We start from the raw sequence: 16,041 nt of genomic DNA, 5'->3' as shown, positions 1-16,041 counted from the left end.
TAACGGTGCATATAGCCCAGGCCATAAACAATGATATATTGAATAATGCATTTGAGGCTAAGACAAACGTAAAAGAAATCAAAAGCATCGAGTAATAAAGTGCTTGACTGCCGAATGCATGGCGATTAGATACCCTGTAAAAAGGAAAAAACAATTTGGTATAACTACATATCTTTATATTCGTATAGAAGACTTTAAGTAAAAATTTAACAATTTTGATATTTGATAATAACTTCGCATCCCTCTTCACAGCCAAAATACCCCTCACTTAGTTGATTATGGCCAAAGACTCGCATAATGCTGGCCAATGATTTGTGTTAACAAAATACATTTGATTGCCAAAAGTTGGTTTTTGGCCAGCCAACCGACACAGCGATTCCTGCATGGGGTTCGGGTCGCGGAAACTGGTCATAAATCCAAAGCTGGACTTGGCTTGTGGACTTGGCTCCAAAGGAACGCTCTCAAGTGCGACGCATAAATATTTATACACCTTTTGGTAGTTGACTGACTAGCTGCTGGATCTGGCTGGATGGCTGAATGGCTGTCTGGCTCGCTGATTTTGGCCAACGCCAATGACCGCCCAAAAAGCAAAAGGAAAGTTACAACAGTGTCAACCAGTGGCTGGCAAAGCCATTTTGATATCATTCCATCCTCTCCAGCAACTGTTCGTCTGTCTCTCTCCTTCTCTCTGTGTCTTTTCCTTTTTTTCTGATTTCGATTTCATTTTCCAAGTGCAACTGCAACGCGAAGTAAAACCTTGAGCTGTCTCTGTGGATGGCGCTTGTCGGAAGCCGGCCAAGAAATCGCAGAGATCGCGTCTTGTGCGGAACCAAGTGAACACAATTTATTTGACTTGACTCAATTTCATTTGTCGCTGTTGTTGTTGTTGCTGTTGTTGTTGTTGCTGTTGTTATTGTTGCTTGCTTGCTTTCCGTTTGCATAGAGTTCAAATTGCAGCTGCGGTCCAAGTGGCCCTCCGGTGAGTGCCCCCGTTAATGTTGCTGGGTTCAAGCCACTTGAATGAGTTAATGAATCAACACAACACGACACAACACAACACCGAATGACATATGAATGAATGAATGAATACGCACAGCACAGCATACACAAATAGTCGCAAATTGTTGCAAATGTGGGTAGTCTACAGCCAAGAGCCATCAAAGTGGGCTTCAGATGAACAACGATGCGTGTGATAGGTTTATGTGTGTTTGTGTGTGGGGTTTTCTTGGTTTGGGGTCGTTCAACGTTTCAGATGAAGACGTTGCACTCTCAAGTGAATCAAAGCACCTAAACGGCGAAGGTTAAAGCTCAAAATTGTACCACAAAAGGTAAACAAACAAATTTAATTGCATTGGAAGTAATTTAAAGTAATGGCATACTTTAAAGATACCTTAAGTATAGCGAACGATTGACTGAACCTTGTTATTATTGTATTTAGCTTCGTTTCACAAATTGATCTGTATTTATCAAATTATCCAACAATTTTCATGATCTATATTTTTACGAATTATCTAGCAATTTTCATGCGCACAGAATATGCAAATTAATTTAGTTGAAAGCTAATGTAAAATCATATTTAATTATAAATCTCTATTTATATCTTCCAGCTTTATAATCATTCATTATATGTAGTTATATATTCCTTATTTTAAAAATCAGAACAAAATACTTTTTGCATATATTACATAAAGAGCACAGAGAGAAAAAATCTTGATTGAGAACAATCTTGAAATAAGATATTTAGGTTGGAACAATCTTAAATCAATTTATATATTATTTATTTTTATACTAAATTTGCATTTTAAGATTAAGAAAATCTTATTTTAAGAATTAAATCTTAATTCAAGAATATTTTATTCTATATTGAAAAGTAGATTGCATATATTGATTTGAGATTTTTTCGATCTTAACAAAAAAAAACCATCTTGAAACAAGATTTTGATGTTGCAACAATCTTTGATCTAGATTTTTAAGCTACATTTGTTCTATCTGTGTAGCTCTACTTTTTAATATAATGAATATGTTACTACATATTTCTCTCGCTCTTCAACGATTTAGATACATTATTTCATGTTATATTTATTAATATAATACCTATGTATATTTAACACCTATTTGTCATTTGATCAATTTGTGAATTAAATTTAGTCAAACCATTTTTTTCTTTAGATGTGAACCTAAAGGTGACAAACTTGCTTAATTTCTTATTCCAGTTTAAGAATAAAAGTAGAGCACTTACTAATTGCAAATTTGATCTAAAATAGAGCTAGTTTAAACTACTGGGTGTTTGGAACCCGGTTTAGGACACTTCTTGATGCAAAGTGGTTTAAAAGTAGTGCCATTAGCGAAGAATGATGTCTACGCATGTAGGTTAATGGATCCAGATGAGAAATAAATACAGCAACAAGCCAAAGTTATTACACTATGTACACAAAAATGCAATATCACCATCAAACTAAGGAGAAAAGCCTATCAACACATTCCAAGGCAAACTTCAAGGTTGAAATAGCTATCGATTTAATATCAGCTTAAAAGCAATGCCACATGAGATGATATGTCCATATGTGTGTAATGTGGTATTTACAAGTTGTGGCAATGATGGTGGGTGAATTGTGAGCTGTGAGTAGTTAGTAGTGAGTAGTGAATAGTGTAAACATTATCGATATCACAATGCCGTGCAGAGATATCTTAATGCAACGCAATTTGCGGGATATTTGAGCAATAAAGTCAAGAGCTGCCTAGAGTCAATAGCGAGTATAAAAATCAATAATGAGCAGATAAACAATCTTGTAAAACATTCATGATCAGTGTCAAGCAGCCAGAGAGTAGCGTAGAGGAGCTTCCAAAAAAGCTTTTCTCTACAAAGCCAACAACAACGAAGAAAAAAAACCAGTCAACGTTTGCCAAAGCACGTAGACAAAGGCAGAAAACGAAGCCGAAGACGAAGACGAAGAGGCCGACGACAAATGCCGAGCAGCGAATGAAAACGAAAGTGCAAGCGCAATGGTCATGGTAAAATAAAACCAAAGAAGAAAAGAAAGAAGAAAAAAAATAGTAAGAAAGCTACAGTCGAGTGTGTGCTTGACCGTAAGATACCCGAAGACAATTGTTGCTACTTATAGTCGCAACTTTTACGTTTGTTATGCGATCGCAATGCAATTTGCGGGATTTGTATAGAATTTTAATAGCTCACATTACAATAATATGGCAAATCCAAGACTTTGTTTATAAGAGATTCATTAGCATTTAGCTTGTAACATTAGTCACTAGCTTATCATACACGATCAATCAGTGGGAAGCGGGTATTGAAAGTTGTCTTTGGGCTTGGATAGTTGGGAAAGCTTCCAGCCGAAGACGAAGGCGATGGCAATGACGATGACGATGACGATGACGATGGCGATGACGATGGCGAAGTTGCAGACGAAGCCAAAGTCGCAGTGGAAGCAAAGCTTTTTTTGGGGTTGACTGGCGTCGGTGTTAAACCGATTTGTTCATTGAACAAGACGAGCCCGTGGCGTGCGTATCGTGCAGCAGCAGTCAACGTTAGCGTCATCGTCAGCGTCAGCGTCGTCGAAAGTGCCGAGAGCGTTAATTACATAAAAAACAAAATATACAAACAACAGCAATAACAGATTAAAATTGTAAAATTGTATTAAAACGCGATCCACATCGACATCGACATCAAAGCAAACGCAAAAGCAAAGCGAACTTTGTCCCGCCGCAAAACAATTTTTTACATCTGTTATTTTTTTTTTTTTTGTTTGTGAGCAAGAGAGAGAGAGAAAAATAAAAGTGAATAGCTAGCATAATGTGTGAAACAAAGGAAAGTAGCAGGCCGTTGCGTTTGTGGTAACTGCAGACGAGCAACAACAGGCAACAGCAGCAGCAACAGCCGAAACAACAACAACAACAGCAGCAACTGCGATTGCAACTGCAACTGCGGCAGCTAACCACGCGACACAGCGGCAACCAGCGGAGGCAAGTTGACAATAAGACAACCGTACTTGTAAGCACAAATACTCTTATAAGCACACTAATACACTAACAAACACACACATACACACATACATTCAGCAAGAGATCCACGCACTTGCTTCACTTGTCCTAATTTTCACTTTTTGGAAAGCGCGCGCGATTTCGTCTCGTCTCGAGTTATGCAACAGGCAAACACAACGACGCTGTCGATAGCCATAACCGATAGCCGATAACCGATAACTGATTACCAATTACCAATTACTGATTAGCGATCGTTAGCCCATTGCAAATGTCGTGCCCTGAGTTCTTATGTAAGTGCGATCCGTTTAACTCGACAACTGAGCTTTGCTGGCCCATTCCTGCTGCACACGTTCGAACACTTTCTAGCTTTCGGCAGCCGCCTCGCACCTTCCTCCAAGCAAATTATTATCAATTTGTGCACGTCCGATGCTATAAATAGCCAATCATGACGCCGCTCTTGGCCACAACACACACATTGTAAAACGATTAAAGCCAACCACCAACTAGCCAAGCCGAGCCAAGACAAGCCAAGACCCGCAGCCAATTGGCTAAATGGAAAGCAAGCGCCATCCAAACAGAAATTGAAAAAATCACAAAAATAAACAATATTGCCAAATCAATATCCCTCTGCTTAAGCGCCACTTTTTGTCGCAACAAAATCAAGTTCAAGTCGCGATCAACTTCAATTCCAGCAACAAGTCCAAGTCAGCGAATCTAGACCAAAGTCAAGGCGGAAAGTTTGCAGCAAAAAGCGGAAAAATAAAATTGGAGATGTCATGGAAAAACTTGACTATTTATTGTACAGCACTTGCTCGAAAGCAGACAACAAGTAAGATCGAGCTGACAAATAAAACTGAGTCTGAAGTGAATGCATAAGGAATACCCTAGAATGCATTTTGTACTGAGTAATTTCCCTTTCATAATAAACAGCTATTCAGAGATGTCTTTAAATGCAATTTCCAAGATTTTTAAAGTAGTAATCTTTAAATTAATTTTAAAGGACAAAACTAGGCAAATTTTAATTAAAGATCAATCGACAGCATATAAACATTTAAAGTGTTAAGCTTGACGAATTTGCATCAAAGTTTAATTAATAGCAGTAACAATCTTTAAATTAAATTTTAGAGTTTTAAACTTGACTGACTTTAACCAAAGATCAATTGAAAGATTGAAACAATCTATAGATCAAATTTCAAAATGTAAAACTTGACAGATGTTAAGCAAAGATCATTCTAAAGCAGTAACAATCTTTAAAAGAAATTTTAAAGTGTAAAAGTTGAGAAATTCTAATCATAGATCAATAGACAGATTGAAAAAAATCTTTAAATCAGATTTCGAAGTGTAAAACTTGACAGATCGAACGCTTAAGTTATGCAACTTTTGAAGGAGTTGCAAGATATAAGCGTTGCATTTGGCAGTTGCAAATCCAACAAGTTATTAAGAAGATATTTCACAAATGTGCTACAACTTTTCCGTACACTAATTTCGATGGCATTGCCAAAGCAAAGCTGATGTTGCTGCTGCTGCAATAGGAAAAGGAAAAGCAAATGTTTTGCAATAGATTTTAGACATGCAATCGCCATTAGACTGAGCAATGCAATGCCTTCAAGTTATTTGGCCAATGCAGCAGCAGTAGCAGCTGCAGCTACTCCAAAACAAACTCAAATAACAAAACGCAAGTGTCCCTAACTGAGTTGTTGGCAAACACATCAAAGATGTCTAGGGGAAATCTTTTGCAGTTGAGGGTTTCTTCTTTTTTTTTTGGGGGGTCCGGAAATACGAATGAAACATGGCACTTGGTGGTAACTTGGCCAACTATTTGCTTAGCTTAGGATGGCTGGCTGACTAATTAGCCGCGCGTTTTGATTCAGTCAGCAGCGCCATGCGAGCGTGACTAAGGCGAGAAAGTGTCAAGACCTGCTGCAGTTAGTTGACTTGGGCTTTTTATGACCCACAACGCGCACACAACACAGCACAGCACAGCAAGCAAACAAACAAACAAACAAAAGCAAACCAAAACCTAAAACGAAAAAACGTGCGGTCAATAAAAATAGAGAAGAGAAGAGCCCAGGCAAATGTCATCAATTATAAGCCGTAAAGTAAGCCCAGTCATAATTAAAAGCTGTCAAATCATAATTGACAGACAAGACGAGCCAAAGACAGACAGACAGACAGACAGACGGACAGACGAAACAACTGTACCATCAAATTGGGCGACTGAGGAGGCTGAGCTGAGTTTCTAACAATGTGTCAATTGCATAATAACGCACGAACAATCGACAGCAGTAACAACAACGACATCAGCTCATCAGGGAACTGGAGCTGTAGGGTTAGCTGCCTTTGCCGAGTGCCGATTGCCGGATGATGTAAAGCGGAGAGCCGCTAACAATAATTCAATGAATGAGAAAAGCCAAAAAAACGAGATTGCGTCATTCGATGCCTCTGTGTGTTTGTGTATGTGTATGCGTGTGTTGAGGGCCGGTGTTGCCCCAAATCTTAACGAACGGGATCTGTCCCAAGGGCGTTGCATAAATTAGCGCGTATTGCAGCCACAAGCGAACAACATCAACCAGCAACCATCAACGATCAACGATCAACACCAAATGTTTCGTCTGCTTTTATTAACGGTTTTATTTCTTTCCCTTGTCTTTTGGGATTTTTGGTTGTTTTGTTGTTTCGCATTTAGCTCAGTTACAAGCCAACCGCGAAGACGTTGCAACGCGCCACTGCCAAAAAAAAAAATAAAAATACTATACGTATAAATTGCCAAAAAAAAAAAGATAAACAAGTCGGCAATTGTACCGTTACTTTTTTTTGCACATGTAAGCAAAATGAACTCGGAACATTTCATGTGACATAGTGCAAAAAACCAAAACAAAAACACACAGAAAATCAACATAAAACTACCACAACTTTCGATGGCCAAAGGAGAGTAGGAAGCTTCACGAACGAAAACGAAAACTAAAACGAAAAACTCGCTCCTTGGTTGGTTGAGGGGATTGCTTTCACTGCTATCGTTTAAATCGACCACGACAACACGTTGATAGTGTGGAGTGGAAAAACCACAGACAAGCAATTAAAGCTGCCACTGCCGACCAGGCAGGAGCAGGGACAAGAGAGACAGAGACAGAGACAGAGACAAAGACTGAGAGGGAGACAAACGCAATAACGAAATTGCATTTTACAATGAAATATACAAAACTGAAACAGAAATTGACGAGGATTGCGGCGGGATTGTTGCGCACAATGTTGCTTTTCCGCCTGAGACGACGACGGCATTGAACTTGAAAAACTTGAACTGAACACTCGCATAGAAACAGCGCGAAAGCAAGAGTGGGAGGAAGCATCAGCATCAGCATCAAGTGTGTGTGTGAGAGAGAGAGAGAAAGAGAGAGTGTATAATGAGATGCTGTTTTGACATCATTTAAATGATTATTTTGATTTTTATTTCATTTTCAATCACCGATTTGATAACATTTGCTGTTGCTGCTACTGCTGCTGCTGCTTCTTCTTCTTCTTCGCTTGCGAAAAATGTAAACAAGTTCGTTGCCTAAGTCTTTTGTTTGCCGTTGAGAAGCGACCGCATGAAACGTGCGCGCGCGAGCGTATGTGTGTGTGTGCGTGTGTGTGTGTGCCATCAATTGACCAACGCAATATTGGCCAACGTCAGCGCTTCCGCGCTTTAGGGTCGACTTGCGTCCGTTACTTAAGTACACCGAAACTAGTTCGAAATTTCATTTCATGGAAATGCAAATGGAAATGTGATAAACACGCTTGCTACACACATCTCAGCCAAAAATGGTTATGGCCTCTTTTGCAAAATGTGTAACGCACAAAAGGCGATATATACATAAATGCGAGCAGCTGCGTTGCTCAGTTTAGTCCACAATACTGACAAGTGCTCGCTTAAATGCAAACACATTTTGTGCCTCAAAAATGTTTGAATAATGTGAGTGAAAATTCAAAAGAGAATCAGAGAATAAAGCAAGCTTTAAGCAAGTGCATGGACAACTTGAAGACAAAATAGAAAAAGTAATGAAACTTGACTCTTACTTTAATGAACTCTAGTTCAACTTAAAAGAATAATAGAGTGAAGCTGTTGATAATCAAGAATATAAAAGTATAACAATATATTAAAGCTTAAGCTTCAAGCAAGTGCATGGATAACATTACGAGAAAAGAGGAATGCAACTTGACTCTTACTTAAAATAATTTTCTGCTTACAGTACTTGTTCAGTCAACAGAACTCTCGTCTTTTATTTAATTAGTTGTGTTATCGAATACGCGAAAGTGTAAATTGAATACTATTATAAACACTTATCGTAAAACAGCAAAACGCTATCATATAGGTGCAAAAATCTTTGTTGTGTTTTATTATTTTTGAAATATGAATACCACAAACTGTTTTATAAAAGTAAATGGAATATACTAGATATACTAGATACAAATATGAATACCACAAACTGTTTTATAATACTAAATGGAATATACTAGATTTACTAGGTACACCTATACATACTCCAAACTGTTTTATAATACTCGATGGAATACACTAAATATACTAGACACTCTACTAGATATACTAGATAGAAATGTGAAGTGTAATACTATATATACTAAATATACTATATAGAATTAAGACTACATTCAGCTAATTGATCTAATAATTGTCTATGCTTATTTCTGTTTGCAGTTCTGTCCATATTGCCATTAAAATATGGGCCAAGAGATATCCCAACAGCAGCAGCAACACCACAACCAGAACCACAACCAGAACCACAGCCACAACCACAACCACAACCACAGCCATAACCAGAACCACAATCACAATCACAACCTCAATCAGAACGTTAAGCGTGCACAGCAGGCACATCGCAAGAGCTACAAGGATCCCATCTATACGCCAGCCAGCAATCTATCGAGCAGCTCCAGCTCGAACAGCACCGACGACTACGACGCCAACTATCGATTGCGTCACAAATACAATCTAACCAAGCAGACATACGAACGGACCAAAGTGCTGGGCATTGGCAGCACTCAATCGGACAGTGATTCGCACTACGCCAAGTTAAATCACAACAACAACAACAACAGCAAGTACTTGCAACGCAGCTCGTCGCAGAGTTCGGACAGTGGCATCTACAATTCGTCGTGTCATTGCTCCTCGTTGTCATCGCTGTCGGCGGTCAGCAGCAGTTCGGCAAGCTCGAGCAGCGGTTGTCCCAGTTCTCTGGTGTCGAGCAAATCGAGTCGTTCGTTGGACAAACAGAAACACTATTTGAGCCACCATCTGTATATCAAATCCTATCTGGATATCTTGGAGGAGGACGAACGGGCGCGCGCACACTTCAAGTCAGCGCGTCCGGGCGGCATACGCAATTATACGCCGAAAATTCTCGGCGGTGATTCGGCAAGTTCAACACTCTCAGCCAGTGCACCTGCATCGAGTTTCGGTTATCCGTCACATCAGACAGCAGCTACTAAGCAGCGAAGCAGCGTTAATTCGACGACAGCTGTGGTTACGGGCAGAAATTGTAAGGACGATCCTTGGATTTGACAATTACTGAAACATGGTGTTTGCATCAATGACGTCTTTGCTTGGTATGATACCACTGCTGGCGATCGGCATGAACTACTATCGCTATCAGTACGCCGATCCCGAGAACAAAGTGCTCGAACCACAATACGTAAGTGCATTACATGAGGTGGAAACTAGCGGAGGAAGTTAGCGGAAAAGATCGCGAAAAATAAGTTATCTAAAGTTAGGCAGTAGCAAAATCCCTGAAATGGAAAGCAAATTTTGATTCCAAAAAATAGAAATAGCATAAATTGAACTATTAAAGAAATATCTCCTTTGAATCATAGCTACCTTAAATGCATGCATTAAGTAATGGAAAGCGATGAAGAAGTAGACGATAAAGAAGAAAGAGAAGTTAGCTGAAGTTCGGTAACAGACAAATCCATGGATTCGAAAGGAAAAATTGAGGGTTTTACTAAGACATCACAAAAATAGTACTTTCATTAATTAAACTATTACTAAAATGTCTCCCTCGTATTGCAGTTATTTTATATTTCTGCATTAAATGATGGGATACGATGAGGAAGTTAGCGGCAAACACCGCAGGGGAAATTTTCTGAAGTTAGGCAACATAAAAACCCTCGAATTTGCAAATTCAATATTTGAGTCTTAATAAAGCTCTACAAAAATAGAAATATCATTAATTAAACTAGCATTGAAATGTCTCTAAATGTATGTCAGAAGCCGCTTTCTAGGTGCAAAAGGCAGGATAATAGATGAAAGCATCCTCACATCTCCACAAGTGACTAGAGAAAGCTTTGAATTCGCAATGCCTAAACGCTAGTTTTCTCTTCTATCCTCTTGAAACTTCTCATTTGAAAAAAGCCCTTCATTCACACTCTTTCTCATTCTTGCAGGTGAAGCGCCAGTATGACTTTATTGTAGTCGGAGGCGGCTCCGCGGGCGCTGTGATTGCCAATCGCTTGAGCGAGGTGCGCAACTGGTCGGTGCTGCTGCTTGAGGCAGGCGGCGATGAGACCGAGATCTCGGATGTGCCAGCGCTAGCCGGATACATACAGCTGACCGATTTGGATTGGAAATACCAGACGATACCGGCGCCGGGCAAATACTGTCAGGCCATGAAGGGCGATCGCTGCAACTGGCCGCGTGGCAAAGTGCTCGGTGGCAGCTCGGTGTTGAATGCAATGGTTTATGTGCGAGGCTCGAAGAACGATTACAACAAGTGGGCGGAACTCGGCAATCCTGGCTGGGACTACCCGAACATGCTGAAGTACTTCCTCAAATCGGAAGATGTGCGCAATCCGTATTTGGCCTCAACCAACTACCATGAGACAGGCGGCTATTTAACCGTGCAGGAGTCACCATGGCGCACTCCACTCTCTATTGCCTTTCTGCAGGCGGGCATGGAGATGGGCTACGAGAATCGCGACATTAATGGTGCCAAGCAGACGGGATTTATGCTCACCCAGAGCACCATTCGACGCGGCTCCCGGTGCAGCACCGGCAAGGCCTTCATACGTCCCGTCCGACTGCGCAAGAATCTCGATGTGCTGCTGCACGCAGAGGCCACGCGTGTGCTCATCGATCCCAAGACGAAGCGAGCGATGGGCGTGGAGTACATCAAGAACGGACGGACGCAGGTGGTGCAGGCACGCAACGAGGTCGTACTCAGTGCGGGGGCACTCAATTCACCCAAACTGCTGATGTTGAGCGGCATTGGACTGGCGGATCACCTCGGTGAGCACAACATTCCCGTGATTTCGGATCTGCCCGTGGGCAATAATATGCAGGATCACGTGGGCTTGGGTGGCCTAACCTTTGTGATCGATGCCCCGCTCACCGTGACGCGTTCACGCTTCCAGACGATACCCGTGGCCATGGAGTACATAATGCGTGAGCGCGGTCCGATGTCATTCTCGGGCGTCGAAGGTGTCGCTTTTGTGAATACGAAGTATCAGGATCCCGCCGAGGATTGGCCGGACATTCAGTTCCATTTTCTGCCCAGCTCGATTGCCTCGGATGCCGGCGAGCAGATACGCAAAATACTCAACTTGCGCGACGGTTTCTACAACACGGTGTATAAGCCGCTGCAGCAGAGCGAAACATGGTCGATACTGCCGCTGTTGTTGCGACCCAAGAGCACTGGTTTTGTGCGACTCAATTCGAGGAATCCCACACAGCCGCCGAAAATCATACCCAACTATTTTGCCCACCAGATCGATGTCGATGTCCTCGTCGAGGGCATCAAGATGGCAATCAACGTCTCCAATTCGCAGGCATTCCAGCGCTTTGGCTCTCGACTACACAACATTCCATTACCGGGCTGTCGTCACCATCAATTCGAGTCGGACGAGTATTGGGCCTGCTGCATCAAGCAGTTCACGTTCACCATTTACCATCCCTCCGGCACCTGTCGCATGGGTCCCGCCTCGGATCCCATGGCCGTCGTCGATCCGCGGTTGCGCGTCTATGGCGTCACAGGGCTGAGAGTGGCGGATGCCAGCATTATGCCCACCATTGTCAATGGCAATCCGAATGCAGGAGTCATTGCCATTGGGGAGAAGGCTTCGGATTTGATTAAGGAGGATTGGGGCATGCGACGTGCACCGCCGCCTGCTGCAGCTGGTTAACATTATTCTGTCTGTCTGTCTGTCTGCCCGTCATTCATTTCATCAACTAGTCAAATGTGTGTATGTAATTATTATTATCGCTGGCTTTTTTTTTGTGTATTTTTTTGTCTGATGTTATTGTGGCTGCAGCAGAAACATATTTGTGTAGTTGTTAGGGTACTATATACATGTATGACTTTATATTGTTTTGTTAAATATTTATACAAATATTGCTATTTATTGATATTATTACTAAATTACGTATTGTATGTATTGCTATTCGTTTAGAGTTGCTAATGAAATAAAAGCATTAACTGTAGCTTAGATCACAACCAAAACACTCGCGACTGTTTTTCAATTTTCAAACACCGCCTGGGGGTATGCAACACTTTTTTGCACACACACAAAACACGAAAGCAAATGCACTTAGCGAGTACACAAACCCATCGAGGCAAAGCAAACTTGTCGTGCTGTGACGTCACAATATATATCACGTATACGTGAGCAATTTAAAGCGTTGCTTCGCTTCCGCTGTGTTGTTATTCGAAGCGAAATTAAAAGCCTGGCCAAATGTCAAACAATCAAATTTGACGAGCAATCAAACGAAATCATAATGCAATTTTTCGTAACATTCGTGTGGGCGTGGCGGCAAACGGGAGGCATTTCCTGATTGTGTGGCACAATCGCGCGATAACAGTTGCTCTATGTGGTTTGGTTTGGTTTGGTTTGCCGTTGCTTTTGATGTCGATGTCGATGTCGATGTTGTTGAACTGTGCCAAGGTTAAGCATTATAGTAGTTATAGTTGCGCATTCGCGACATTTTTGGCAGTGTGCACGTTTTATTTCGTAGGTGTCAAGCAAAGACACAACGGTTAGTTCGACTCCCGTTTAGCGAGCGTCAGCTAATGGCATCGATCAATAATGACAACAAGCAGTTGACCAATTTTGAATTGCAAGTCGCATCGAGCCCAATTTCCCAATTAACGGGCACAACTCACAATCTGCAATTCGCGCACTTGCGTGCACCCATAAAATAAACTGTAAACTGTTGAGCTTTGGTCATAATAAACCACCCAAGGCGTGTCTTATATAAGACCCTTTAGCCAGACACCCGAAAAAACGACCAAAATGAAGTGAAGAAAATACCTTAAGTAAATATTTGATTTGATTTAAACGAAATGCCAAGTCACTTCGACTTCGACTCTGACTCTGACTCTAGCTTTGGCTTAGCTTAGCGAAACGATGACTACGGCGTACGTGAGTCCAATGAAATGGAAAGTGTTATGCGAAAGAAGCTAAAAAAAAAACAAAACAGCAGCAGCTACTAGCAAATAGCCAAAGAGTAAACATAACAAACTAACCGATGAAGATGCGACCGATGAGGCTGAAGATAACAACGACAACAACGATGATGATGATGATGAAAATGAAGACGGGGCAATGGCAATGATGATGACATAGTCGGCGAATTGTGTGCGCAAAGTGTCTGTGGTCAGTGCGACCACGAATTTGGGTCATTAATCGACTGAGAGGCTGCGCGAGAGTCAAACAAAGCAGAGACTGCGAATGAGAGACTGAGAGCTGGGCTGGGAACGAAATAGCAATTGACACATTTCGCTGTTGGTTACACGATGTTTGGTTTGTTTTCAGCTTGAAGATGGCCCGTTTGACTGTCGGTTAATGTCTGCTATGTACGTATGTACGTGTGTTGCAAGTTGAGTTGGGCGTGGGTTTTTTTTTTCTTTGGTTTTTTTTTTCTTTATTTCACAGTCTTTATGTTATCTGTCTTCTTTCGCGCTTTCTTGCCCGCGCGCGTTTGCTCGCTGTGAGGATCAGCATTGAGCGAAATGTTACAGCACACGATGTGGTAAGCTGTGTTGCAAGTTCGCGAAATGCTTTACCTCGAAAATAACCCTCAACAGAGCAAAGTACACATAACAAACAACAAAGTGCATTTGAAAATGTTCTGTAAGGAATTGGGCTTGAAAAATGTGTGCAACAGTTTGCGGAAGTTTAGAGAGTAGATAAGGTAGGTAAGAAGGTTAGATAATCTTAGAGTTATTTAGAAAGTCTCAAATTAGAATACTGTTTTACTCTTCTTAATCAATAATATTAGGAAAGCATTCCATATGGTGTATGCCTGACTTTCATCAACCAAGCCCTCAGTTTCAGTTTGGGGCAAAATTGAAAAACAAATCTATATACAATTCCTGTCCATGACTATCCCATAAATGCCGCAACAGTCGAACTGTCGAACAGTCGACTCAACTACATGTGTCGACGTGATGTCGTACACATTTGACAATCCAAGCGACTCAACGATTGCTGCAGCCAGCGGGTAAGAAATCGAATCCGTAGCCGAATCCGAATCCAAAGCCAAAGCCAAAGCCGAAGCCGAAGCTAAAGCCAAATCCAAAGCGAAGCCGGCAAAAACGACTGTCTTCAGCTATGGCACGAAATTGAATAATGTCTGCTTAATTTCGGTCAATTATGCCGCCCGAATCGAGCCGAAGTCAGGCAAAGGCGTGGCCAGAGGCGTGAGGAAAGAGCACAGACCGAAGAGACCGAAGAGAGCGGACACAAGACATGTAATTTTTGAAGAGGGGGAGCGCTTGGCTGAGGAATCTGGGAAGCAGTTGCGCGCCATTGTCAAAAAAACCAAAACCAAAAATACATATTTTGAGCAGTTCGATGGAAATGCTTATGTCATGTTTCGAAGTGGGAGCAGGAGACGATGATGGAGGAGACGGAGGAGGAGGAGGAGGAGAAGGAGAAGCAAGGTGTCAGGTGGGCCACTTGATTGGGCGCACGTAGGCCGAGGCTCAGACTGTCAGTCATGGCAACATCGCAACTCTCTTGGTCTTGCCTGCCCTTAGTCGAGAGCTAACTGTTTAACTGGTCATTAATTGGATGCGGTTGCAAGTGGAGCCAAACTGCAGCAGCAACCAGCTATGAACTTCACTTCGTTTTCGCTTCCTGACGCCGCGCGGCTCAGAAAGCGAAAGTTTCAGTTTTGCAATACCCTTTTGCTTGAGCGCAGCGAGTACTTCAAGTTCTATATGAGATGTGTTGCATGTGATAACTAAGAAGAGCGATCATTGATCGTTGATCAATTTCTAGATTTAAGATCTGACATCCAAAAGTATGATATTTAGGGAGGAGAGCTATCAGTGACAGATGATCAATGTAATTCAGATCAATAATGGTTAAACTAATATATAGATCTCAGAGAATTATGAAATTTAGTGAGGAAAACGATCATTGATCGTTGATCAATATAATGCAGATCAGTATCACACAATGTAATATCTAGATCAAAAAGTAACTGACATGAACGAAGAGGGCGATCATTGATCGATGATCAATGTTATGCATGTAATTTATAGATCTAAGAAAAGTATGACATTTAACGAGGAGAGAGATCATTGCTCAATGTAATGCAGATCATCATACAAAGTTAAACCTAGATCTAAGAGAATCTGGCATCTAAATGTATGAAATTTAACGACTGATCGTGGATGTAATATAATGCAGATCACTATCAAATAAAGAAATATATAGATTAATGATCTGGCATCTAGAAGTATGCAATTTTGCATCACTAGAGATCAATGATCGTTCATCAATGTATAGCAATTCACTAACAAAGAAAGAAAGAAATCTAATGTAGCAACCATCTCTAACATAAACTATGTTTATTCTGAAGTGTTACTAGTTGCAGTAAATAATTTACAATGCTTGTCAACTATTCTCTAATACATTCGCTGATAGAGCATTTAGTCGTCATTATGTTGCTTTTGTTGCTATTCCTTCTTGGGTTTTTTTCTTTGTATTTTCCTTTGTTGTTGAGGACAGGCGCATTTCATTTTTGCTTCATCCACGAACATGAATTTTGCC

The 16,041-nt window shown here is 41.2% G+C and overlaps 3 protein-coding genes across 5 annotated transcripts in view; 2 read left to right on the top strand and 1 right to left on the bottom strand.

Annotated features, from left to right (window-relative positions):
- LOC133847820 (flotillin-2) overlaps positions 1-16,041 on the bottom strand; it is a 122,514-nt gene that overhangs the window by 70,504 nt on the left and 35,969 nt on the right. The window lies entirely within an intron of this gene.
- On the top strand, positions 3,774-9,553 carry LOC133847821 (myb-like protein A). Its single transcript, XM_062283070.1, has 2 exons — positions 3,774-3,978; positions 8,690-9,553. The coding sequence occupies exon 2, from the start codon at positions 8,714-8,716 to the stop codon at positions 9,551-9,553; it is 840 nt and encodes a 279-aa protein (XP_062139054.1). The 5' UTR covers positions 3,774-3,978; positions 8,690-8,713.
- LOC133847817 (glucose dehydrogenase [FAD, quinone]) lies at positions 9,543-12,333 on the top strand. The gene is made up of 2 exons (XM_062283064.1): positions 9,543-9,683; positions 10,432-12,333. The coding sequence occupies exons 1-2, from the start codon at positions 9,567-9,569 to the stop codon at positions 12,163-12,165; spliced, it is 1,851 nt and encodes a 616-aa protein (XP_062139048.1). The 5' UTR covers positions 9,543-9,566; the 3' UTR covers positions 12,166-12,333.

This window comes from Drosophila sulfurigaster, chromosome X, assembly GCF_023558435.1.
Source record: "Drosophila sulfurigaster albostrigata strain 15112-1811.04 chromosome X, ASM2355843v2, whole genome shotgun sequence".
NCBI classification, from domain to species: Eukaryota; Metazoa; Arthropoda; class Insecta; order Diptera; family Drosophilidae; genus Drosophila; species Drosophila sulfurigaster.
This window is presented reverse-complemented; position numbering and strand designations above follow the sequence as displayed.